Here is a 23,505-nt window from a genome sequence, read left to right as displayed (position 1 = left end):
AGACTATGTCTAAGAAAATAAAATGAGGAACTATAAACATTGCTGCCTCCGAGGATGGTAAAATACTGAGTGAGAAACAGAGACATGAAGGCCTCTGAGTTTTGTAAAACATGCATTTATACCTAATTAAAGGTTTTTCATTTATTAAGGTTTTATTAAAAAGTCTCAGGGAAAAAATAAAGCATATGCTTTGACCTCTATCTTTAAATGTTAGTTCACAATAAAGCACTCAGTGTGAGAAGCAGAAAAGTATGGCCATTTAAAAGCCACAGGAAAGCCAGGCATGGTGACACAAGTTTATAATTCTAAGGATTACAGGTTCAAGCCCAGCCTGGGTTATTTAGCAGTTTATCAAGATTCTGTCTCCAAATGAGGAACAGGTACTGATAATGCAGCTCAGTGAGAAGGTCCTGGGTTTCATCCCCAGCTGATTACAGACACTCCTGATGTAAACATGTAGTTAGGATTTCATTGTGAAAGCTCATGAATGCAGGGGTTGAGTCTATAATACCTATGAAGCAGTAGGCTGCAGGGAGTAGGATGCAGTGTTTTGAGAAAATTGGGCAGAAGCATGCAAGAATGATTTGGACATTAAGAAGCTGAAAGAGATAGATATATATATAGATATATATAGATATATATAGATATATATATCTATATATATATATATATAAAAAATTTTTTTTCATATCAGGGATTGAACTCAAGACCCAGCCTTCTCATGTGTTATAAATGAAAGGTCAAACATGTGACATCAAGAGAGATGAGGACAATTTTACATAGCAGCATCCAGGCCCCAAGAGGATGCCAGGCTTTCTTGTAACTACACTGGGGAAAAAAAAGAGATAATGGTTAGTCTCTATTTTTGTTTTACTGTTGTTTTTCTGATGCTAGGAACTGACTACACATCCGAACACATACTAGACAAATGCCCTACCACCAGCAGTTTTATTTTATTTTTTTATTTTTTTTTAATTTTATTTATTTATTTATTTATTTTAACAAAATCTCAAAACAAGATTTTAGGAGAGTAATAATGGTTCATACATTGTGTATTGTTACTGCCAAAGTAGTTTCTCATATTACAAGATATAGGCAAGAAATAATAAATAAACAAAATAGGTACAAACCTTTTTTTTTAAAAGTCAACAGAAAATGGAAATACATTTTTTAAAGTTTCTAATACTAGGAGAAGATATCATACAATGTCTTTTAAATAAATTGTAAGTCAAAGATACAGTATAAATCTTAGAACAAAAATTAAGATTAAGCAATATTCAGAAAATTAAATGTTTCAAAACAATTGAACTCAGAAAAAGTTTTCATGATAGCAAAGAAGTACTAAGAGTAAAACATAAGATAAATACTGGAATGGCAAGTAAATGACCAGCACTTCTAACAGTTTGAGGATAGGATATCGCACAAAGTTCTAGTAATTTTAAAACTACTTTTAGTTTAAAGGGACAGAAGTGGTAAGGGGTACATTTTTATCCTTTTTGTCTTCCAGATTTAATCTTTTATTTTATAGGGCTGGTGAGATAGCTCAGTGGTCTAAAGCGCCTGCTTAGGCAAGTGCGCAGGGACTGCGGTTCAATCCCCAGTACCAAATGCCATGTCAGCCCCGCCCCCAGGGTGGGCTGAGCAGGCCACAAAAAAAAAAAAAAAAGTAATAATAATATTTTATTTTATGAGACAGTGTAAAGAAGGCTCAATGATGCTCAGGTGCTGCTTTGCTTTCTGTTCCTTCTTGCCTTATCTGGTTCATTTGTTCCTCCGCCAAAATCAGGATCTCATTACGTTGCCAGGCCTAGTCTTGAACTTTCAATCCTGCCTCAAATTCCCAAGTAGCTGGGATTACAGTTATGTGCTACTTCTCCCAGCTTTGTTTTACTTTATGATAATAAATTATACATCTGTTTTTTTTTTTTAATTTTTTTTTTATTTATTTATTTGAGAGAGAGAGAGAGAGAGAGAGAGAGAGAGAGAGAGAGAGAGAGAGAGAGAGAGAGAGAGAGAGAGAGAGAGAGAGAGGCCAGCTCAGCCCACAGGGGGCGGGCTGGCTGGCATGTGGTGCTGGGGGATTGAACCGCGGTCCCTGATGCTTTTGCTAAGCTTGTTCTAAGTAGGTGCTTTAGACCACTGAGCCATCTCTCCAGCCCCTATACATCTGTTTTTTACATTTTAATTCTATCAATATACAGCAATTTCTTTTCCTTTCTTACCTGCTGTTTCATTTATATCACAGAGTGATGAACAGTCAAGGAAAGCCAAAATTTAAATGGTCAGTAAGCAGTAATTTTCTTGTACTTGAGCACTATGTGTCAGACAGCAGTGTGTAACCTGGGCCCCATATCACTCCTATGAGGCAGGTGCTATTATTAATCCAGTATTATAGAGAAGGAAATGGATGCTCAGAAGGGTGAAACAAGGCCACACAGCACACCAACGATGACGCTTGCGTTAGAAGCTCCAGAGTCCAGAGACCCTTGGTGGTGTGGAAGCCACAGCTAGTCTATCATCTCATCCTCTGAGGGTCATACTCATTAACATTCACGTGTTACTAATTTAGCTCAAGTAGAGGTAAATTAAGAATATTGCGGTTTAGGCCAGTGAGATGGCTCAGTAGAATAAGCACTTGCCTGACAAGCGCAAGGGCCTGAGTTCAATCCCCTATTCTTCCAAAAAAAAAAAAAAAGAAGAAGAATATTGCTGTTTGTATCTCTTTGGAGAAATAATATATGAACAGTACTCTACTACAAGACAAAGGGACCCCTGCGTGTAAGAACTTGGGTTTTGGTTTTGTTTTTTTTTTTTTGGCAAAACCAGGCATTGAACTCAGCTCCTTGCTCTTGCCAGGCAAGCACTTATTCTACTGAGCTATCTCCCCAGCCTCAGAACTTGTCTTTCACCCAGCTCTCTCCAAAAGAAAGAGGGACGTGTGCTGCTGTCCACACCTATCTGTATCGTTTCAGAGGCATTTGAGAGACAAGAAGACTCCAACATCTTTCATCAGAGGCCATATAAAATAAAGATTCTCTGGGTCTATCTGACCTGCCTTTGGCTTTGAGACTACTTTCTGACTATTGCTGGGCTTTCCAAGTAGATTTGCCAAAACAAAAAAAGGATGTTAATCAACTATCCATCAGCACTAGAGTTCACCATCAACCAGAGTGCATTCTTGTTTACCCTTTCGTCTCTAGTGAGCTGAGCATGCATCATTTCATTTGCACTCATATAATACAATATCTGGCTGTACAACTGGCATCTGGTAACCTTGCCAAAATCTCATCACTGCCTCAGCAGGAATTTGAGTGCTAAATGAACACTTCAGTTGAAATAATTCTGAATTTCCAATTAATCTTATTTAAATAAGTACCATTTTAAAGAAAGCAAAAACCGGCCATATGCTAATAATGTGTTACAGATGGGTACACAGAAGTTCACTGTAACATTTTGTCTACTTTTCTATATGTTCGAGATTATACATAATTGAAAGCAATGAGATTAAAAGAATGTCATTGTTCCCATTGTTTAATATGTAAGATCTAAAGGGAAAAATCTTAAGACTGTCCAGATGTAACCAGTTAACACAAACATACACATACACATACAATTTAGAAAAGTATTCCCTTAAATGAGGGCTCCGCTAGTTCAGTGTTTTCAAGAAGCCTGAGTAAAAGGCCACTGTCTACAGTGCCAACCACCTGGCCTTGCCATACCTTAAACACAGGCAGTTTCTGCCTCTGTTGCTCTATGGAGAGGGCAGCATAAGGATTGTAAACGATGGTTGTCCCAGAGTTTTCCGCAACACTTTGTCTCTCTTCAGAGATGCTCACACCTGGCCCCTCTGTACCTGTAGCAGAAATGCTTTTTCAGATCCTCTGACATGGTGAACAGAAAAAGGTTTAAAGGTTATAAATTTTCAAAACTAAAGATATACTACAAAAAAAAAAAGCAATGCTTATCTCAAACTACTGAAAGTATAAAACTTTAAGTTTCAGAAGCTTAAATTTTAAAAAGCTAGGAAAGTACCTATCAAAATATAGACCTCTTTCTTAAATGATTGGCTACCATGTCAAGAACAAAGAGACAGCACTCCCCCAGGCTCCCACTGGCCACCCAGCTCCGTATATTATTAAATTTAAATTCTGAACCAATGAAAGAAACCAAACAGGAACTAGAATTCACTGAGGCCAATCATAAATCCTGTTACTGTGGACTAGCACCCGGACTCAAGAGGAGACAGGCACAGAGGCTTTGAAGGCTACCACACCTTTCTCCTCTCATCTCTATATTTCTTGGTAAGTTCCTCTCAGACCCTTGGGAGGGAGGCTTTTCTACAGGAGCTGGAAACAAGGCTGCTGACAGTGACACAGCTCAGGATCAAAGCTCTTCTGTCAATTGTTCCTGTGCCCACAAGCAAAGATGAGGGTCTACTACATGCCTGGCCCTGGTCCAAGTGCTAGAAATAGAGCAGTGAGCAGTACAGACCCGGCCATGCTCTTGTGGAGTTTCCTTGCTTTTCTCTAGAAGAACGTAACCTGGTACCTGAAATAATAAGAGCTATGGAAATAAAGCACTCTAAGATGGACTGAGAGTCCCAGGTGTTCCCTGTGGACAGGAGTGGTGAAGCCTCTAAATACTGAACCCTCAAGGACTGACTTCTCACAGCTTAGGTCTTCTACTTCTACTGCCCACCCTGATCCAATCACCTTGGGCCAGTGCAGTAGGACACAGTGAATGGCAGCTTCATCTGAACCACAGAGTGGTTACAAAGGAAATGCTATTCCCAGAAACACTGTGAAGAACAAATTAAATAGATAGCCACAGGTTGCTAGGAACAATGACAAAATGATGCTGCTCAATATGGAGAACAGGAGGCTAGATCTCATCCTAAAATCTTGTGGAAGGTACCAGACTTAGCCTGAAAAGGAAAAAGCCTCAGGAGAAACACAGGTTCACATTTTATGATCAACTCTGTGACTTTTCATGCTGATTTGTTCATGTGGTCCTAGGCCCTAGGACTGAATTAGGAATAGTAATTAAATGATGTAAGGTTCAGAATTCAATTCAATGTAAGGAAGTATTTCTTAAAGGTATAGCTGTTCAGTAATGGAGTATGTCACCTTGTAAATCAATAAAAATCCTCCCTACAGCATCCTACTGGGGGAACTATGAGGATAATCACCCAAAACAACTATCCCCCAAGTCCTTGGAACTCAAATGTGTGATGCTACGCGAAAGAACATGGACTTTATGATAACAGTAATTAGCTCAATAATTAAGTTTTACACTTTTTACAGGTCCCAGATCCCTTTAACAATCTGATAAAGGTTATGATTTCGCCCGAAAACCACACCAGAAAAGAAAATTCACCAAACTAGAAAATAGTAGGGGTCCATACCCTTCTTCAGGCTAAGTTTAGAATCATTGCTTTAGATTTCTGTCCGTTTTCATTTACTTCCAGGAACAGTGTTGTGTTCCAGAGGCCCAAGATTGCCAAAAATCAGGTAAGTGGGGCACTGCTGTGCTACTTTTGCCAAAATGCTGACCTTCCTTTCAACAAGATAAAAGATAGAACAGAACCTGGAACAAAGCCTGTTCCCAAAGCAAGTTCTCTCTCCTTTTTTCTCTTACTGCTGCTTCTAGCTGTTTGGTTTTCTTCAGTGCTGAAAAACCCAGAGCCTCACACATGCTAAGCAAGAATCACAGAGCTACCTGCAGCCTTTAATATTGCTACATCATAATAACTCACCATAATTGGGGGGGAGGGGAGAATGAATACTAGGACTTGATCTTCTATAGTTTTTAATCAAGAAAATTATTGCAAAAATATCTCTCTTCTGCTCTATTTATTGCCAGACATCCTTCCTTTTCAAAACATTTTAAGCTGTTCGTTCATGTCTGGAATATTTTCATACTGCTCGTACAAAGTCTCTTTCTTATTCCTACAGCCAGGTTTAAGGTAAACAAGGTCTTGCTCACTACTCCTTGTCTCTAATCCACAGCCCAGCCCATCTCAGTATATTGTTATGATCTCATTCGCAAGAGAAGCTGCTGTCAATTAAGAGGTTTTTTTTTTTAAAGAGTACAAACTAGAATTAAAAGAAAAAATTACCAGTGATACAGAATTTCACTTAACAAAATATGAACTTCTGAGTATTTATTGTAATAGTGTTGTCTTCCAACCAGTTATTCATGTTACCAGATATATGCATGTAAAATTAGAAGAAATGTATAAGAAACTAAGAAAAGTACAAACAATTGAAAAAAGGAGACAAAACAAATTAAGTATTATCTGATCCTTTCCACAGAGCAGCTGAAATGTACAGTATAGCTGTCCATACCATCCTGCTTACATGCCTAGATAAATCTCTTTGTCCTACTCTCTCTCCTGTCCTTCTCCTCAACTCAGTAACTCTTTCCTTTTGAATAAGTTCATTCCCTTTTCCCAGTATCTGTTGTCCCTTCAGATTTCATTTTTCTTTTTCAGGCAATCAACAGAGTAAACCTTTTTACAAAAGACTTCATTCAGCCAAACCAGAATCTTAGGGCTGCTTTTCGCTCTCTGCACATCCCGGAGGCCACTCAGCTGCTTATGCCTGCTTTTCTTTAAGTACTCTGTTTACAGGTAACAACTTTATAATTTTTTCAAACCATAAACGGCTTCATTTCTCCATTTATTAAAAGAGAAAAGCTCCTTAATAGCACCTCTGGGACTGGGGAGATAGCTCAGTGGAATAAATAATTGCCTGGCAACCGTTGGGTCCTGAGTTTGATCCCTGGCACCACAAAATAAATAAATAAATAAATAAATAAATAAATAAATAAATAAAATAGCACCCCCTATTCAGTATTCCCTTTAGTCCAGCTTGTCAAAATCTGGTGACCCATTACTGGATTATGAATTCCATTTAATGGGTCATGCCAGCACTTTTAAAATAATAACACAAAAACAGAGTAGCTCATTAGAGTGTATACTTAGCAAATGTGAGGTACTGGGTTCCATCTCCAGCATCACAAAGGAAGGAAGAAAGGAGTGGAGGGAGAAAACAGGAATAGAGCACATTTCAGAAAACAGTGTTTGTGTCCAATTTCTTCCATCATGTGTATGTGCTAGGTCACAACATATACAAGAAATAATCAAAATAACAAGAGAATGATTAATTTTCTTAAATTTATTAAGTAAAAGACACAATGCTATTAATCCCTTCAAAATACTCCTGTCTTCAAACACACTTATCCGGGGCCAGGGAAATGGCTCGGTAGAATAAGCCCTTGCCTGGCAAGCACAAGGGCCTGCGTTCAAAACCCCGGTTCCACCAAAAAAAACCAAAAAAACAGCCCATCACTGTTGCCACTTTCTGAAAGTTCTGGAAGTCCTCTTCTGTAAAAATCTTCATGAGGTGTAATCAAAATTACAGTGAATGCTGCTGTTGAGGGCCATCCAATGGAAAGGCAGACTTATAAAAATATTAGTGCGTCCTCATCCACGTTATTCACTGGATCTGGTACCATGAAACTTCTTGCTCTTCCCCCAAGTCAAAATGACCACAAACCATACAACATTTATAAAGATGACTTTCAGAACTGCTTCTGAAAGTAACAGGAACATGAACTAATTGTTTTCAAAAGAAGGGGGGTGATATTGAAGCTAACAACAATGTATCTTTTTAATGTATTTTATTTCAACATTCACTCCTTCTGGAGTTAGTAGTACCCTCTCTTAAGACTGTCCCTTCCTCTGATGTCCTCCTCCATTCATTCTCCATTTGCCATGCCACTGCCAAGGTAAATCTATGTAACTTACCTGCTTAAACAGTAGAGCTGAAATTCTTCAACTTTTCATCAAGATTTATCACAAGGTCTATTTGTCTAACATTATCTCCTGTCACACCCCAAACTGTACCCTACTACATAAAACCATTACACTACTCAACTGTTTTGGTTTTCTAAGTTTGTTTTACACAGGGTCTCACTCTATAGTACAGGCTGGCCTTGAACTCACTATGGAGCTCTGGTTGCCCTCAAACTCATGACAATTCTCCTGCCTCAGCATCCCAAATTTTGGGATTACAGGTGCATGTTACCATAGGCAGTTACTTTTGGACATTCCAAAAACACAAATCCACGCTGCCTTTATTCATACTGTGCCATTTGTTTAGAGTTCCTTTCCCCAACTACTCCACAAAATAAAGTATTATTTGTCCCTCAATATTTACTTCATCTTCACGATGTACCATTACTGTATTTTTAGATCACAACTTGTATTTCTTACTTGGGTCAGGTCAAAACCGGCAAACAGCAGTAGAGCACCCCCAGGTTCACTCTCCAGCACTGGAGAGGGAAAAAAAACACTTCAAAGCTGTTACCATCTTCAAATGTATCAATGTTACCATCTTTATCAAGTATTTATCTACATATTCAATTTTTCCTTCCCTCTTGTATAAAGCCACATAAATGTTACTTCACAACAATTTATTCATGGGAAATTATGGGTAGCATAATCAAGACTTTGAGGACTTCCATGACTGTTTCTGTTTTTTGCGGTACCAGGAATTGAACTCAGGACCTAGTGCTCGCCAGGGAAGCGCTTATTCTACTAAGCTATCTCCCTGGCCTCCATGACTATTAAGCCAAGTTAGCGACTGGTATCCAAGATGAACACTGCAGTCTGACTACTGATCCCAAATTCTTTTTTTTTTTTTTTTTTAATGTATTTAGTACAGGGTCTACAGTGTTTCACTAAGTAAATCGGACTCATAGTGATTCTGCTGTTTTCAGTCTTCCAAGCTCTGCACACTGGAGAGATTGAACCCTGCCCAGCACGCAGGCAGTTTAGTCCGCTGAGCTATCTGGCCCGGCCCACTGATCTCAGATTCTTTACCTCTCTCTTATTTTCATCATTCAAAGTGGATTGGTTTTGTTTTGTTTTGTTTTGTTTTGTTTTGTTTTGTTTGCAGAACCGGGGATTGAACTAAGGCCCTTGCACTTGCCAGGGAAGCGCTTATTCCACTGAGCCATCTCCTTGGCCCCTCAAAGTGTTTTTTAATGGACATTTAACTTCACGTTCAATTGAGAACACTCCTTTAGAGAACTCAGAACATCTACATTTGCCTCCTGGCTACGGGCTTAAAGACTCAATAACCACATTCTCAACTAAATATAAAACTTTTCAAAGTAGGGGCTGGGGAGACGGCTCAGTGGAATAAGCACTGCCCTGGCAAGTGCAAGGGTCTGAGTTCAATCCCCAGTTCCACAAAAAAATAAATAAAAAATCAAAACTTTTCAAAGTAATTTCAGATTCTCTAACCAAAAAGTACCTGGTATAATTTTCAACAACTTATTCAGGCTTTTACTAGACTTAGCACTGTGTTTCTGTTTTTGTTTTTTGTTTTGTGTGTGTGTGTGGTTTGGTTTGGTTTGGTTTGGTTTGGAGAGTTTTTTGTGGGGGGAGAAGGTCAGACTGGCCTCTAACTCTCAGTGATCCTCTTGCCTCAGTCTCCCAAGTGCTGAGATCAAAAGTTTGCAGCACCACCACACTCCGCTGTACTTAGCACTTTGGTCTATTATTAAAAGCTTGAGTAAATAAGGTAGCTCACTACTTAATGGAATTCTAGTTTTGACCATTAATAAAACTCAGGATAATTGGCTATAGCCTTGAAATGCTGAGTCATAAAACTGCCAGAAAGAGACAAATCAAAGATTTTTAAAGGAATTAAGGACATTGTTCACTTGGATTTAACTCTCACATCATTTACATGCATAATCACAACAAATTGGCGCAGTGATTGAGGGGCTGTTAATAAACTTATTTTTAAAAGGAACTAGTGGACAAAGTGAAAGCACAGTGCACCCAGCATGGTCTGAAAACACATTGAAAAAAAAAAAGATTAAGTGCCAAAACAAAAAAAAAAAAGCACTTGGTGTTAGTCTTCTGTTAATCCACAAGTCAGAAGAGGATGATGACCAGGTAAAGTGATGCAGACCTGTAATCCTAGCACTTAGGATGCTGGGGCAGGAGGACTGCCCTGAGTTCAAGGCCAGCCTGGGCTATATAATAAGTTTAAGACCAGCTTGAACTGCATAGCCTCAAAACACACACATCCCCAAAAAGTGGCCGCTGGCCAACATAATAAAGAAGGGTGTTCGTTTTCTGGCACGAAGACACTAAGGTCAGGGTGGACTAGAATATAACACACTTCCTCTTCTCTAAGACCACGTAAAAGTGGGATAGTGTATTGTGTTCATTATTCAAGCCCACATGATGGGATTACTCTGCCCATTGCACACGTGAGGAAACCAAAGCTCACAGAGGTCTGCCGACTTGCCCAAGGTCGCTCTACTGCTATAAAGCAGACAAAGATCAGGCAACCTGACGCCACAGCTCCTAAGCCCTTGGGAACCACACTGACTTTCGGGCACCAACGTAGCCCAAGAGAGGTTGCCCCCCACGCGGCGTAGGTGCTTTAGGATTCCGCTTCACGCTGGATGAGCAAGACGGGAAATCATTAATGAGGGAAATGAGGCCCGAGGAGGAAGAGATTGGAACAAGGGCACACAGTTTCTGCCCAGGTTGGGGGCGGACTCCCGAATCCCCCGGGACCGCTGTGGGCGCCAGAACCCGAGCCCACTGGGTCAGAGGGGCTTAGCCCGCCGAGATCAGGCCTCCGAGCAGGTCTGCAAGCCCCAGGGTGCTCGCCACGACGCCAAGCCTGAAGTCAGGCAGGCGCTTCTGCCCGCCGTTCTGCTGAGGGTCTTACCCGGTCGCCAGAACTTCACGGGTCGCAAGGGCGCAGCCATGCTGGGGTGAAAGGTCACGAGGAAGGCTCCACCCCGCTGCCGCTCACGAGTCCCGCGGACCCAGGGGGCGTGGCCCGCGAAGAGCCTCTCCGGGCCCAGACCTCGAGTGTGAAGGCCACGCCCCTAGCTACCGCCCTCCCTAACACGTGACCAACCAGGAGCGCTTCGGCCCCACCCCCATCTCGGACCCACGTGACCCGCTGGTTCCTGCCAGAGCGAGAGCTTTTTCCTCTGCGGCTCCGGAGCCTGTGGGGGAGGGTCGGGCTTCCGCGCCGCTAGTGGGTGAGACGCGGCCTCAGATGCACCCGCACCTGGCACGGTGCGAGCTCACGGGGAGGACCACAGGGAAACCCTTGCGAGCGACGTCCGAGGAGGCCCTGCTTCTGGATTAAGAGACCTTGTACCTAGGTTTAATGTAATTGTTTCACGTGATTTGTGTTTTCTGGCTTCTAATATATATTTATGATAACAAGCCAAAGACGTAAATCTGACGCTGCCCCCCCCCCAAAAAAAACTCTACCAAATACTGATTGTATTACATAATGTCCTAGCTTTGCTACTTCTCTTTCAGACCTTATTTTCAAATTGAAAAATAATAATTATCTCTGCGAACATTCAGCACCTACTGTGTGCCCAGGTACTGGGTTTTCTCATGGAGTTAGCATGGGGGTGGGGAGGTAATGATAGGATAAATAAATGCTGTGCAAAGGTATTACTCTCAGCAGTTAAGGCAGTAAAATGATAAGACTTTTGTTTCAGCAACACTAGAAGTAAGACTGGAAAACGCGGGATAGGGTACAAGGATAAATAGGTTGGCATGAGAGGCTGGAAAGCAGGTAACTTTGGCGGAGACATTCACACAGTATTTTTCTCTAGTTTATCTGATCATGAATCCAATGCTTGTTAAAAATGCAGATTCCAAGCCAGATGTGGCTGGGGATGTAGCTCAGCAGCAAGGAAGTTGGCAAGCAGGAGCTGCTGGGTTGGATTCCTGGTACAACACCAACAACAAAAGAAGCCAGATGGGGCTGGGGAGGTGGCTCGGTAGAATAAGCACTTGCCTAGCAAGCACAAGGGCCTGAGTTCAATCCCTGATTCCGCCAAAAAAAAAAGCCAGATGTGCTGGCACACACCTGTCATCCCAACACCTAGGAGCTTGAGCCAAGAAATCTTAAAAATGCAGACTAGTCGGCATTCTTGAACCAGTATTTTAGCAAACTGGGCAATCTAAACCCGGTGGTTCATGTGTGTTCCCTCAATACTTGCTAAACTGAAGGAAGGCAGGCTGGTGAGTTTGCGCCTCACCTGAACAACTTGATGATTTTGCAGTGATTTAGGAAGACTGTCTCTAAATAAAGGGCTGCGGTTGTAACTCTGGGAAGGCCTAAATTTCAATCCCAGTGGGGGACAGGAAGGAGAAGTGAGCAGCTTTCAAACTGGTAGTGAAATTATGGCATGCATGTTACTTGTATTTTGGTACGCCACCAACAAAAAAAAAACCAGATGGGGCCGGAGAGATGGACAAAACATGTTAATGTATGAACTTTTTTTTTTTAACTAAAACCTCAGTGTTCATGTTTAATTTCAGTGTTGGCACTTTGTGATAAGTAAGTGGATTTGGGGTTATAGTTTGGACATCTATCTTTAACAGGTTTCCCATCACTGCTTTAGAATTCACGTTTTTGGACCTGATAAGAAAACAGAATTAGGGCTGGTGAGATGGCTCAGTGGTCTAAAGCACCTACTTTAGAACAAGCTCAGCGAAGCACAGGGACCTCGGTTCAATCCCCCAGCACCACATGCCAGCCAGCCCCGCCCCCTGGTGGGCTGAGCTGGCCACACACAAAATAAATAAATAAAATAAATAAATTTAAAAAAAAAAAAAAAACAGAATTATTGGAAGAAAAAAAAATTACAGTTATGGCATGAACAAAGACTCTGTAGACTGATTTGGCCATTTCCTGACTACTAGGTAACATTTAATCTTAGCTATAAAATGAGAGGGTTTTTTTTTTTTTTTTTTTTTTCAAAAAGAAATTTAGTACATGTCTGCAGTACACATCTCAGTTTTTTTTTAGTCTCTTCCCCTTCTGACCTTCTCCCTCCCTCCCACCATTTTTTGGTCTTATTTCCTATTAGCTACTTATATGTTGCTCCTCATTTAAAATTTAGGGTTTCTAGGGCTGGCCAAATAGCTCAGCAGATTAAAGTGCTTGCAAGCACGGACAGGGGCCCAAGGTTCGATCCCCAGGACCTGCTGTGCTAGCCCCACCCCTAGCGCTCGCTGAGACAGCAGTTGAGACTGGGCGTTGTAATGCACACCTGTAATCCCAGCTCTTGGGAGGCTGTATACAGGTGGATCACTATGAGTCCGATCTAGTAGTAAGACGGTGGATCACTATGAGTCCGATCTAGTAGTAAGACGCTGAACACCCTGTAGACCCTTCCCTAAAATACAATAAATAAATAAATAAATAAAAATAAAATTTAAGGTTTCTCATAGAAAGAATGTAGTATTAAGCATACATGTCTGATTTATTTCACTTTATGGTTTCAAGGTGCATGTGTGTCCTTATGTATGACTCAAGTTTATCCTTTGTGGCAGGAGTACTCTGATGTATATAAATACCCAGCGTCATAAAGGGGATACCAGCTCATGGCCAAGGCCCTGAACTCAATCCCAAGTACAGGCTGGGGTTGGGAAGGACAACCTCATTCAATGTCCAGCTCTACTACTTCTCTAAATTCTATCAAATTTAAGCATCTCCCCTGTAGATTCAGGACCTGCATGCTCACTTTTGTGGTGATATTTAGTTGAACTGTAATCCCCAAAATCATACAGAGAACTTCTTGAGGACAAGGACCATGTCACACTCATATTCATTGCTTCAAGTTGTAATAATCTACACTAACAAAAATATACATTATCATTACTTTAATGCATATTTCAATACCATGTGATTTTTTTTCTTTGTCTTCCTTTTCAATGCTAAGAATCAGTCCCAGGACCTCTCACATACTACACAACTGCTCTACCCTGAGTGATAGCCCAGGGTAACACCAGACATTATATTTAGTTTTAGTTCTTTATCACACTGATCCTTTTTTTTTTTTTTTGTCTTATTTCCACTAACAATGTAAATATAAGAAATAAGATGTAGACATCACATTGGTAAAATAAACACCAATTTGGGTCCAGAGCTTTTTTGTATTTTGAGACAGTCACTCACTGAATTGTCTGGTCTGGGTTTGAACTTGCAGTCTTCCTGCCTCAGTCTCCTAGCGTGCTGGGATTACAGATGGGCACCAGTCTTACTATGTTGCCCAAGGTAGACTCATACTCCCAGGCTCAGCCTTCCTCCTGCCTAGGCCTACCAGAGTAGCTGAGATGCAGGTATGTGTCACCAGCTTTACTTTTTATATTTCATACTATTCATGATAAAATGAAGAAATTTTCCTGTGAGCAGGGTGGGATGGCTATGCAGAAACTGTTGGATCACAGTTTCAAAGCTGGAGAAGACAATTCAGCATCTAAACAACTTGTTTTAGGGAAGAGAAAATTGAAGTCCATGGAGATTAAAAAGACTTCCCTGGAATCAATGAACTGTTTTAGTACCAGAAGCAAAACTAGAACTCAGCCTTTCTAATTTCCAGGCTAATGTTTTTTCACCCACACGGACCATTGAAGCCTATTAAAGCTAAGCTCTTGTAAATGACAATTAGTTTATCTGCCTTAGAAAGTTCTCAAAGTCCAACTACCCCAATGGTTTGTTTTGCTTATCTAGACACCTATCTAAAACACCTATGTAATAACCTATATATTGATGGCACAGTTTTATTGTCACAAATTAATAATGGTCCCAAAAACTCTTAGTCTTTCTAATCAACTATTTTTAAGAAGAATGGCTTAAAGGAACAACATTAAAATTAAGCCATTTTTTAAGGTAGCATTCAGAATTTAATTTAGCAGAATTTAATTTAGCTTAATTGCCTTTTCTTACTTAGGAATACATTTTGCACTTGCAAATGATAGATATTTTCCAGAAAAATGTTCCCCAATGTCATGTTTCTTGAGTACAGTACATTTTCCTGTCCCAATATTAACTAGCAGTCTCTGTTTTGATTCCATATCAAGTGCATTGATTAAATGTGGGATGCACAGGACTTGGGGATTTTTATCTTTTCACCCATTAAGGCTTTTATGGATGCAAGTGATAAAAACCCAACCCAATCTCTTCTAGGCAAAAAATGGTTTGTGTAAACTAGAAGATTTAGCCTGACTTGAAACACAGCTACATCAGGACACATATGACATGCTCAGGACTTTAATCATACTGTTCTAGTACCTTCTCACTCAGATACAACCTGGTAACAAGATGGCCATATATACTTCCTCCTAAGCATCAAGCTTCTTTCCCAAAGCCCTGCCAGAAGTGTGTAGCTGGTTCATATATCCATCCCCGAATCAGTCCTTAGGGAATATGATGAATGCCTCATACCTTGGTGCATGTTCCACCCCTGTGGGTCAGGTGTGGTCAGCTTCATAGGAGCCAAACAGACTGAGAGTTAGGAACTGAATGGTTTCTCAGAAAGAAACGTGAAGGTGAGATTACCGAGGATCGAGACCATGAGTGAGGCAAAAATAACCTATCCATTACAACCAATCTTATGTCCATGAACTATTAAGCTTCCTAAGGGAGGAAGATTATAACACCCCTGAGTAGGCTCCATAAAGCCAGAGTCTATTGCCTACCCTGAAAAGAGGGCTTTTGTAGAATTGCTGTATGAATTTGTTCTACACCAAGATTTTCCAAAGTCTAAGGAAAAGTCCCCTGCAACTGTTACGTGTAAACCCGTCTGGTTTGTTGGCTTGCACACTGATGATCACATTCACATGTGCGTTAGCAAGCAAACATCCTTAACTCCAAGGATCTGAAGAGAATTGAGATGAGCCCGGAAGACACTCAGCAACCAAAGGATCTTTGATCACATTGGCCTGAAGAGCATTCAAGTCCCTAGAGTTGGGTGAATTGGGCAAGCCTCCTTAGGTTGGCAGCTGCTTTCTAGATAGTCTCAAAACTGGGACACTTCTGAGAATGAAAGGGAGTGTTTCACAGATGGGACTTGGGGATAAGACACAAGCTGGACCTCTGCCAGGCAAATTGGGGCACCTCTCTAGGTGTGCAGCTCCAGTGAAACCCGGTGTAACAGTGCTTCTCTGAATACATAAAACATAAGCCACAGAGCAATCTCATAGATACTTCTCAAGTATCAATCAACTACCATCCTGGACTTTAATTTGAATGTAGCCCAGAATATCTACCATTGTTTTTATACCAGGATATGATTATCAGAATGCATCACAGTGCCTTGTTTGGTTTTGTTTTGAAACAGGGTTTCACTATGCAGTTCAGGCTGGTCTTGAACTCACAACGATCCTCCTCTCAGCATTCCAGGTGCTCGGATAACAGGCATGTGCCACCATGTCCAGCCACAGTGCTGTTTTAATAAGATCTTTGAGAGAAATTTTTTATATTCCTTTAGTACCAAGAATAATTATTTATCCTGTACCTGAGTTTGTTTCAACCTTATGGACATTGCAAGTGGTCTATCTTATCAGATTCCTTTCTGGTTTTGCGACTGGAAGATTTTATATGTGGCCTACATGAAGTAAGCATGTATTAGTTGCCTCCTTATTCCATATTTCCTGTGTTTCTTTCATGTACATTTGAGCTTATGTGACTTTGTATCTTAGGTTTTCTTGTGAGTTACTTAAGTCTCAATAGTAAAAAAAAAAAAAAAATAATAATAATCCCCAGCCAGCTGGGTACAGAGGTGGGTGGCCATCCTCAGCCAATTCCTGAAGTCTTATATAAAGACTCCCCTGTGCCCAACCCAGGCAATGTTAAACTATATAGATCCCTAATTTGAACCAACCTACAGGATAAAATAAATAAAACAACCAAACTGATTATTTGATAGCAAATTTTATCTAAGTTGCTTAAGGACCATGATATTATACCTGTTTTAAAAACTGAGTTATTTGTAGAGCTATATCCTGAAGTATTTGTAGCCAAATCTGTAGTGGCCATGTCTGACAACAGACTGACAGAGAAGTACAGTACTTTACAGAAGGCTGCCTGTAAGGCACTACAAATAGCTTTTTGAACCACATTTTCCCTCCCTTCCCCTCAGAGTAGAGTCAGTAATCAACTTTTTTCTTTTGCAGTGCAGGGGATTAAACCCAGGGCCTTCGCAAGGAAAGCTGACATTTTGGCCCTAGCCTTCCAAGGTCAATTAAGACTCAGGACATATGAGAACTTGTACTGTAACATCATGTAACTCAGTTGTGTCCCAAATTTTCTGATCAAGGAACTTATGGGGCCAAAGAGAAAAGTGATCGATGAAGTAGAGTGTGCCTAAGGAGAGTCACGTGGAGAGAAAACATTCTCTCAGGCTTTCACAGAGAGCAAATTGGCCAAGCAATGGCCATGACTCATCCACATGGCTGACACAAAGGATCTACAATCTGAGGTACAGAGTCTCAGGATAAATCCTGAGGGGATTTGACTGACCTTATCAGATCCAAAAGCTACAATTCTTGTTACATAGATCTTGCTTTATCTGGGTCTTAACCATCCAGCAGAAAAGTATAAAAATGAAGTATAAGAAATAAAGCCATGTTGTTATGTTGAGATGTAGGGGACTCAGGTCTAACAACTTCTGACATTGCCAGTCAAGTGGAAGATTCAATACTATTATGGGCTACTGGACTATTTTGGAATATTTTACTGAGTTCACACACCTATAACATTTAAATGATGGAACTAAACAAAAAAAGGGGATACAGATGAATGTCCATTTTGTATCTGTATATTCAAAATGGCTAGGATAGATATATAGCTACATTCTCTTAATTCAAGGAGTAGAGGGATTTGTTCTAATAGTGTTTGTAAATAGGATATCATGTCTGCATCTTGTATAACAAACAACCACTAGGAAGGCAGTATGCAATGTGTTAATTATTGGAACTGTCTTACCAATTTGATTTGAAACTGTCTCATTGCTATTTATTTCTCAATAAAATTATGGAAAAAATTACAAATAAAAAAATAAAAACCAAAAAAATAAAATAAATAAACCCAGGGCTTTATACATGGTAGGTGTGCTTTTTTTTGTTTTTTTGCGGAACCAGGAATTGAACTCAGAGCCCTTGCACTTGCCAGGGAAGCGCTTGTTCCGCTGAGCCATCTCCCTGGCCCCTAGGTGTGCTTTTTACCCAAGTTACATTCCCATACCCCACTAATCAGCATTTTTAACAAGCACACCAGTAGACTGCGATGCAAGTGCTCTTAAGATTTTATATTGAGTGTGTGGGGATATAGTTCAGTGGCATAAGCACATGCCTGGCAAGCACAAGATCCTGAGTTCAATCCCTGACACCGCCAAAAAAACAACAGTAATAACAACAACCAAAAAAAGCCAGTTGAGTAGATTTTACTTTGAGAAACTGACACAGTGATACTTTTCAGACAAATTCCAGAAAAGCTTATTGTAGGAGCACATGCCTTTTTTTTTTTTTTAGGTTTTCATGTATGTCTTGCTCTTATTTCTAATTGTTGGTAGCACTCTGGAGAATAATAGTTTTTGAGTCCTCACAGTAAGAGAACTGTATGGTCATGTGACTATGTGACAGGCCACATCCTTGCCCTAATGAGAACTTCACTGACCCTCATATCACATGAGAAGTGTAAGCAACCCTGTTTCATTCATTGGTCCACCACTTCCCAAACCTAACATAGAACTTCTAAAATGTACATTTGGCCCTTGACTTTGACTGGCCTGCCATAGGAACAGCTTGGGTTATGCCTGGCATTTAGTTTTAACTTTTGACCAAAATCTTGAGTTATGACCAGAATGCTGGCTGCTTATGCATCCTGATGGCCTCAAACACAAATTTAACCCTTAAAGAATCTGGCAGGAACATTATAACAACCTCTCCTGTATGGAGTTCACTGGGAAATCCTGGGCCAAGGTCTCTCTAAGGATGCTGGGATCTGCCTGTGTACAGGAGGGAGACTCTGAAGGCTGTGTAGAGGAGCCTGAGCGTTCAGCTGATAGCTTGAGTGCACCCAGGTTTCGGGCATGAACTGAGTTCCTAACCCAAGGGTTCACTATATTCCCATTAACCGTTCCATAGAAAACTGAGTTAAAATTTGAAACAGAATTTAAATACAGGGGCCGGGGAGATGGCTCAGTGGAATAAGTGCTTCCCTGGCAAGCGCAAGGGCCTGAGTTCAATCCCCGGTTCCGAAAAAAAAAAAAAAAAAGAATTTAAATACATTATCACAAATCAGGGCTTTGTACCTGTTTATTCATGAAGCTGTTTGTGCTTTTCATTCACCACTGTATTAGCTCCATGGTAAGTGGCACACACTCCAGTGGAGAGAAAAGTCATGTAGCAGAGGCTGAATTTAGGATCTGGAAACCTGTACATCTTATGTCATCATTTACCAGGCCAAGGTAATCTTGATGTCCTACTTAATCTGAGCCTTGGTTTCATGAGAAAATTGGAAATCAGTTTCTGACTTACATAGCTCTATACTGTACTATTGTGAAGCTTTTAAACTGGCACGTGTAAAATGACCTAAATTTGCCAAATGGTTTCCAGTAACAGTCTTGTCTATTCGAGGTCTTACCCAGAGTTGTTTACAGCCAGATATAGGTCAGTTTCTTACCATTTGCTTCACAGCCATAGATGATAGTACTAACCCAGCAAAAAAACTGGTCATCCTAAGTGAACCTGAACATGTATGTCAACCTGTAGGCATGTTCCTCATCCACATGCATGAGCAGTCTACGTGCCAAACAACACCCTCTCTATCACAGAGCATTTTTGCTCTAGCAAGATAGGAAGAGGAGGAAACCCTGACATTCTTCCTTTTGCCTGTCCATGTAAAAGGGACTCAACAAAAATAGGATTCCACAGCTATAGCAATCCTGATTAGCAGGATATAGAAACCAGTTACATTGCCTGACATAGCACTAGGAATCTAGGATAATTATTAGTGTCCTCTCTTAGCCCTACTGAGATATAAGATTGCTAAATCCTCTCAGTACACCCATCTGATGAAATTCGACCCATGGGGCCACTAGAGTTTATTCAGGCATACATCCAGGAAGCACACCCAGGCTTCCTTGGCAAAGAAGCAGAAAACCGAGGTTCTGTCTGAAATGGTTCAGACTTTTGCTTTGAGCACAGAAAAGCCAGAGCATGTATAAAGGACTGTTAGTGCCAGCAAGTGTACTCACGCAAACACAGAGTATTATCAGTCTTCATCATGCCAAAGGTGGGATGACCCCAGTCCTGGCTATATGTTTCGTCTTTTACAATCTGGATCACTTATTTCTTCCTACCCCAAAACTATGAGAAAAGAATTTCACAGCTACCTATTTGGTGCATTTATTTGTGACACATTTCTACAGTTAAAAAGAAAAATGTCGGCTACCCCAGAGATCTAGCAAGTGGAACACCATGGCCAAACCTTGTGGGGTACACCTGAGCGAGGAGGCCCACAAACAGGTAGACGTCCTCAGACAAAATCTTTTCCAGGAGACTGAAGAATTCCTCTCTAGATTTTTGCCACAGAAAATCATATACCTGAGTCAGCTCTTGCACAAGGACTCCTTCAACAGCAGACTTGGGGCCTCACTGGATATCCCTATTCCAGACCCTCCACCCAAGGATGATGAGATGGAAACAGATAAGCAGGAAAAGAAAGAAGTCCCTAAGTATGGCTCTCTCCCTGGGAATGAGAAACTCCAGGCCCTGCTTGCTCTGGTTAAGCCAGAAGTATGGACTCTCAAAGAGAAGTGCATTCTGGTGATTGCATTATTCAGCACCTGATCCTCAAGATTGAGGATGGAAACGATTTCGGGGTAGCAAGCCAGGAGAAAGTTCTGGAGAGGGTGAAGGCAGTCAAGACCAAAGTAGAGGCCTTCCAAACACCATTTCTGTGTATTTCTTAGAATGTAAGGACGCAGTGGCCAAGGCCTCTAAGAAGACCCATGTAATGGATTACCGGGCTCTGGTGCATGAGAGAGAAGAGGCAGCCTATGGGAATCTCGGGGGCATGGTGCTGGACCTGAGGGCCTTCCATGTAGAGCTTTATCATATCATTAGCAGCAACATGGAGAAAATTGTCAACCCAAAGGATAAGGAGAAGTCATGTATGTATTGAGCGAGCCCAAGACTAGAAGAAAAAATAAAGAACCTGTTCCTTGTATGGATTAAAAAAGGAAAGAAAAATGTCCCCCAATAAATAAATTTTAAAAAGTACTCAAACTTTCAAATGACAATTGTCTAAATCTATTTAATGCTTGTAACACAGACATTCTAAAAAGATAAACATTTAAGAAACAGTGTTTTCCCCCATACAGGATTTTGGCTATAAAATAGTAATGACTCAAACCCCTAAGACAGAAAGACATACAAATCAAGAAAAATGCAACTATTTTATCGATTGTTGAATGAACCTTAAAATCTAAACATTCTCTTAAGAAACATTTATTAAAATTGTGCAAAATAAATTCACTTTACCCATAGTGTTTCAACCATAAAACCAATACCTGGTATATCCATAGAACAAAAATAAAACAAAAACATGTAAAATAATGTGCAGAACAGAATTCAAAGATAGCCAAAGTGGCTAAAAGTTGAGACAAAGCCAGTCAGAGGCGTGGGGTTTTTGAAAGCAGAAAACTGGTAATATCTGCCTCAGGCTGGCTGACACCAGGAGTCAACACAGAGCAGTCACTGATAGGAAGGATAAAGTACTGTATCTCTAACAGCAACCAAATTAATTGATGCTGTGGTGACATTTCCAGATTTAAAGCCAAGGTAGTTTTCAGCAAAGAATGTTCTCCTTGAAAGCATGGCCAGCATGTGGTTGAGCCGAGACCTGATACCAGTGAAATGAAACTGCCGCTCTTGATTCAAGTTTCTGAATGAGTCCCTCAGACACAGGTCCATGTGGGGGCTGCCCAAGTATTTTGGGTATCCAGGAGCGTGGAAGTCGGGGGCTCGGAGGGAAGTGTGGGAACCGATGGAGCTTGCCACAGAGCCTTGGGAAGATAAAGAGGAGGAGGACTTCAAACTGGAGGACCTTGACACTGACATTTTTGATACAGGTGATCCTTCTTTAGACTGCATTCCCTGAGAAAAGTAACTGCTCCCATCGGCATCAGTCTGTGTGGTGGCTGCTTTGGACCACACCATGGTCTGTGAGCTCGCTGCCCTGGTGGTGATGGTGGTCTGGGTGCTGGCACAGGTTGTGCCCATGCTGGTTTGTGTTCCCACCTCACTCACATTCACTACTGCCATCTCCGCTGCCAACTCTGTCTGGGTGGCAGCATCAACTGCCTTGCTGTCCCCCAGTTCACCCCCGTGGCCATGGAAGTAGTCTTCCTCATTAATGGTGAAGGAGATGGAGTTGAAGGGCTTGGCCCCTGTCTCGCCCTCCACACACACTGCTGGGCCCAGGTCGGTCTTCTTGGGTGTACTTGACAGCTTGGCCAACCGCATGCGCAGCAAGTTGCCGAGTGTGAGCTCCTTGGTCAGTGGTTTTCGGTCCACTAGATGATCAAACTTGCCACTGATCTGGAAGTTGGACAGGAGTTTGGGGCTGATGGGCTTCGACTGGGCATATAAGATCCGGAACTCCAGATCAAAGTGCTCCACCACTTGGCCAGACAGAATTACCAAATTACTGCTATTTAATTTGCCATCCGTCCATGTAAAACTGAAGAGTTAAAAACAGAAAGTAGTAAGGATGAAGAATTGGAAGTTACTTATTGTCAGTCTGAATAATAAAGCTCACACAAGCTGCCATATCGAAGTCACAACCGTATCATTTAGTGTGAATTGAACTAGCATTAACAGGCACATACCACATATGTATATCCACAAAAATGTAGAAAAGCCAAATGTTAATCAGTACACAGACCTGCACAACCTCTCAGCCTCAGAGTTTTAAAAACTAAAAAGGGATTCTAAAATATTTGGGCCAGCACTTTTATTTTAAAAATAAGGAAACTAGAGACAGCACAGCAGCTTAGATTCAGCTTTACTCCTACCAGATTGACTATGAGTGCCATGTTCCTTGCTACCTCTTCCATTTTCAGAGGACGATGACTTGTTATTTTAACAATGACACCTGTGCTCAAATGTGCTCAAGCCACCTTCAAAGCCAGCGAGTAACCATGTGCCCCTGCTTGGCCAGCCTCTGAGAGCATCGCACAACTACCTCTGCCCAAGAAAATGTTGTTGCATGTGCCTTCTCTAATTTCAGTGGGAGCAGAGATTTTAGCAAGTCTGGCCTGAGTATGATCCCCTTGGGAGCAGGGTGCATTCAGAGACTGACTCACAGAGGCTGGGGAGATGGCTCAGTAGAATAAGTACTTCCCTGGCAAGCGCAAGGGCCTAAGTTCAATCCCCAATTCCGCCAAAAAAAAGAGACTATTTCTCTCTCTCTCTCTCTCTCTCTCTCTCTCTCTCTCTCTCTCTCTCTCTCTCTCTCTTTCCTTTTTTGCTCTTGTTGCTTTGGTTACTCTGTCTTCAGCCAGAAAAAAGTAGAATCACAAGATGTGTTTTGTTTTTTTTGCAGAGCTGGGGATTGAACTCAGGCCCTTGTGCTTGCCAAG

At 41.1% G+C, this 23,505-nt stretch overlaps 2 protein-coding genes and 1 pseudogene across 6 annotated transcripts in view; 1 reads left to right on the top strand and 2 right to left on the bottom strand.

The window, feature by feature from the left end:
* Dhx35 (DEAH-box helicase 35) overlaps nucleotides 1-11,238 on the bottom strand; it is an 86,304-nt gene extending 75,066 nt beyond the window's left edge. For 2 of the 5 annotated variants that reach the window (XM_004630905.3, XM_023714884.1), the window contains exons 1-2: nucleotides 10,764-11,238; nucleotides 3,720-3,853 (exon numbers count right to left, since the gene is read on the bottom strand). In XM_004630905.3, coding sequence (XP_004630962.1) covers nucleotides 3,720-3,853; nucleotides 10,764-10,803 — 174 coding nt within the window. In that variant the 5' untranslated portion in view covers nucleotides 10,804-11,238. Of the gene's footprint in view, nucleotides 1-3,051; nucleotides 3,106-3,719; nucleotides 3,854-10,763 lie in introns of those variants that run through there. The other 3 variants (XM_012514679.2, XM_023714888.1, XM_023714885.1) reach the window with 3 other exon arrangements.
* Nucleotides 11,239-20,338: 9,100 nt separating this feature from the next.
* LOC101579543 lies at nucleotides 20,339-21,044 on the top strand (annotated as a pseudogene).
* Nucleotides 21,045-21,189: 145 nt separating this feature from the next.
* Nucleotides 21,190-23,505, bottom strand: part of Fam83d (family with sequence similarity 83 member D) — a 25,480-nt gene continuing 23,164 nt past the window's right edge. Inside the window, exon 4 of the mRNA XM_004630904.2 lies at nucleotides 21,190-22,604. Coding sequence (XP_004630961.1) covers nucleotides 21,617-22,604 — 988 coding nt within the window. The 3' untranslated portion in view covers nucleotides 21,190-21,616. The remainder of the gene's footprint in view (nucleotides 22,605-23,505) is intronic.

Source organism: Octodon degus, unplaced genomic scaffold (genome assembly GCF_000260255.1).
Source record: "Octodon degus isolate 3935 unplaced genomic scaffold, OctDeg1.0 scaffold00037, whole genome shotgun sequence".
NCBI lineage: Eukaryota > Metazoa > Chordata > Mammalia > Rodentia > Octodontidae > Octodon > Octodon degus.
This window is presented reverse-complemented; position numbering and strand designations above follow the sequence as displayed.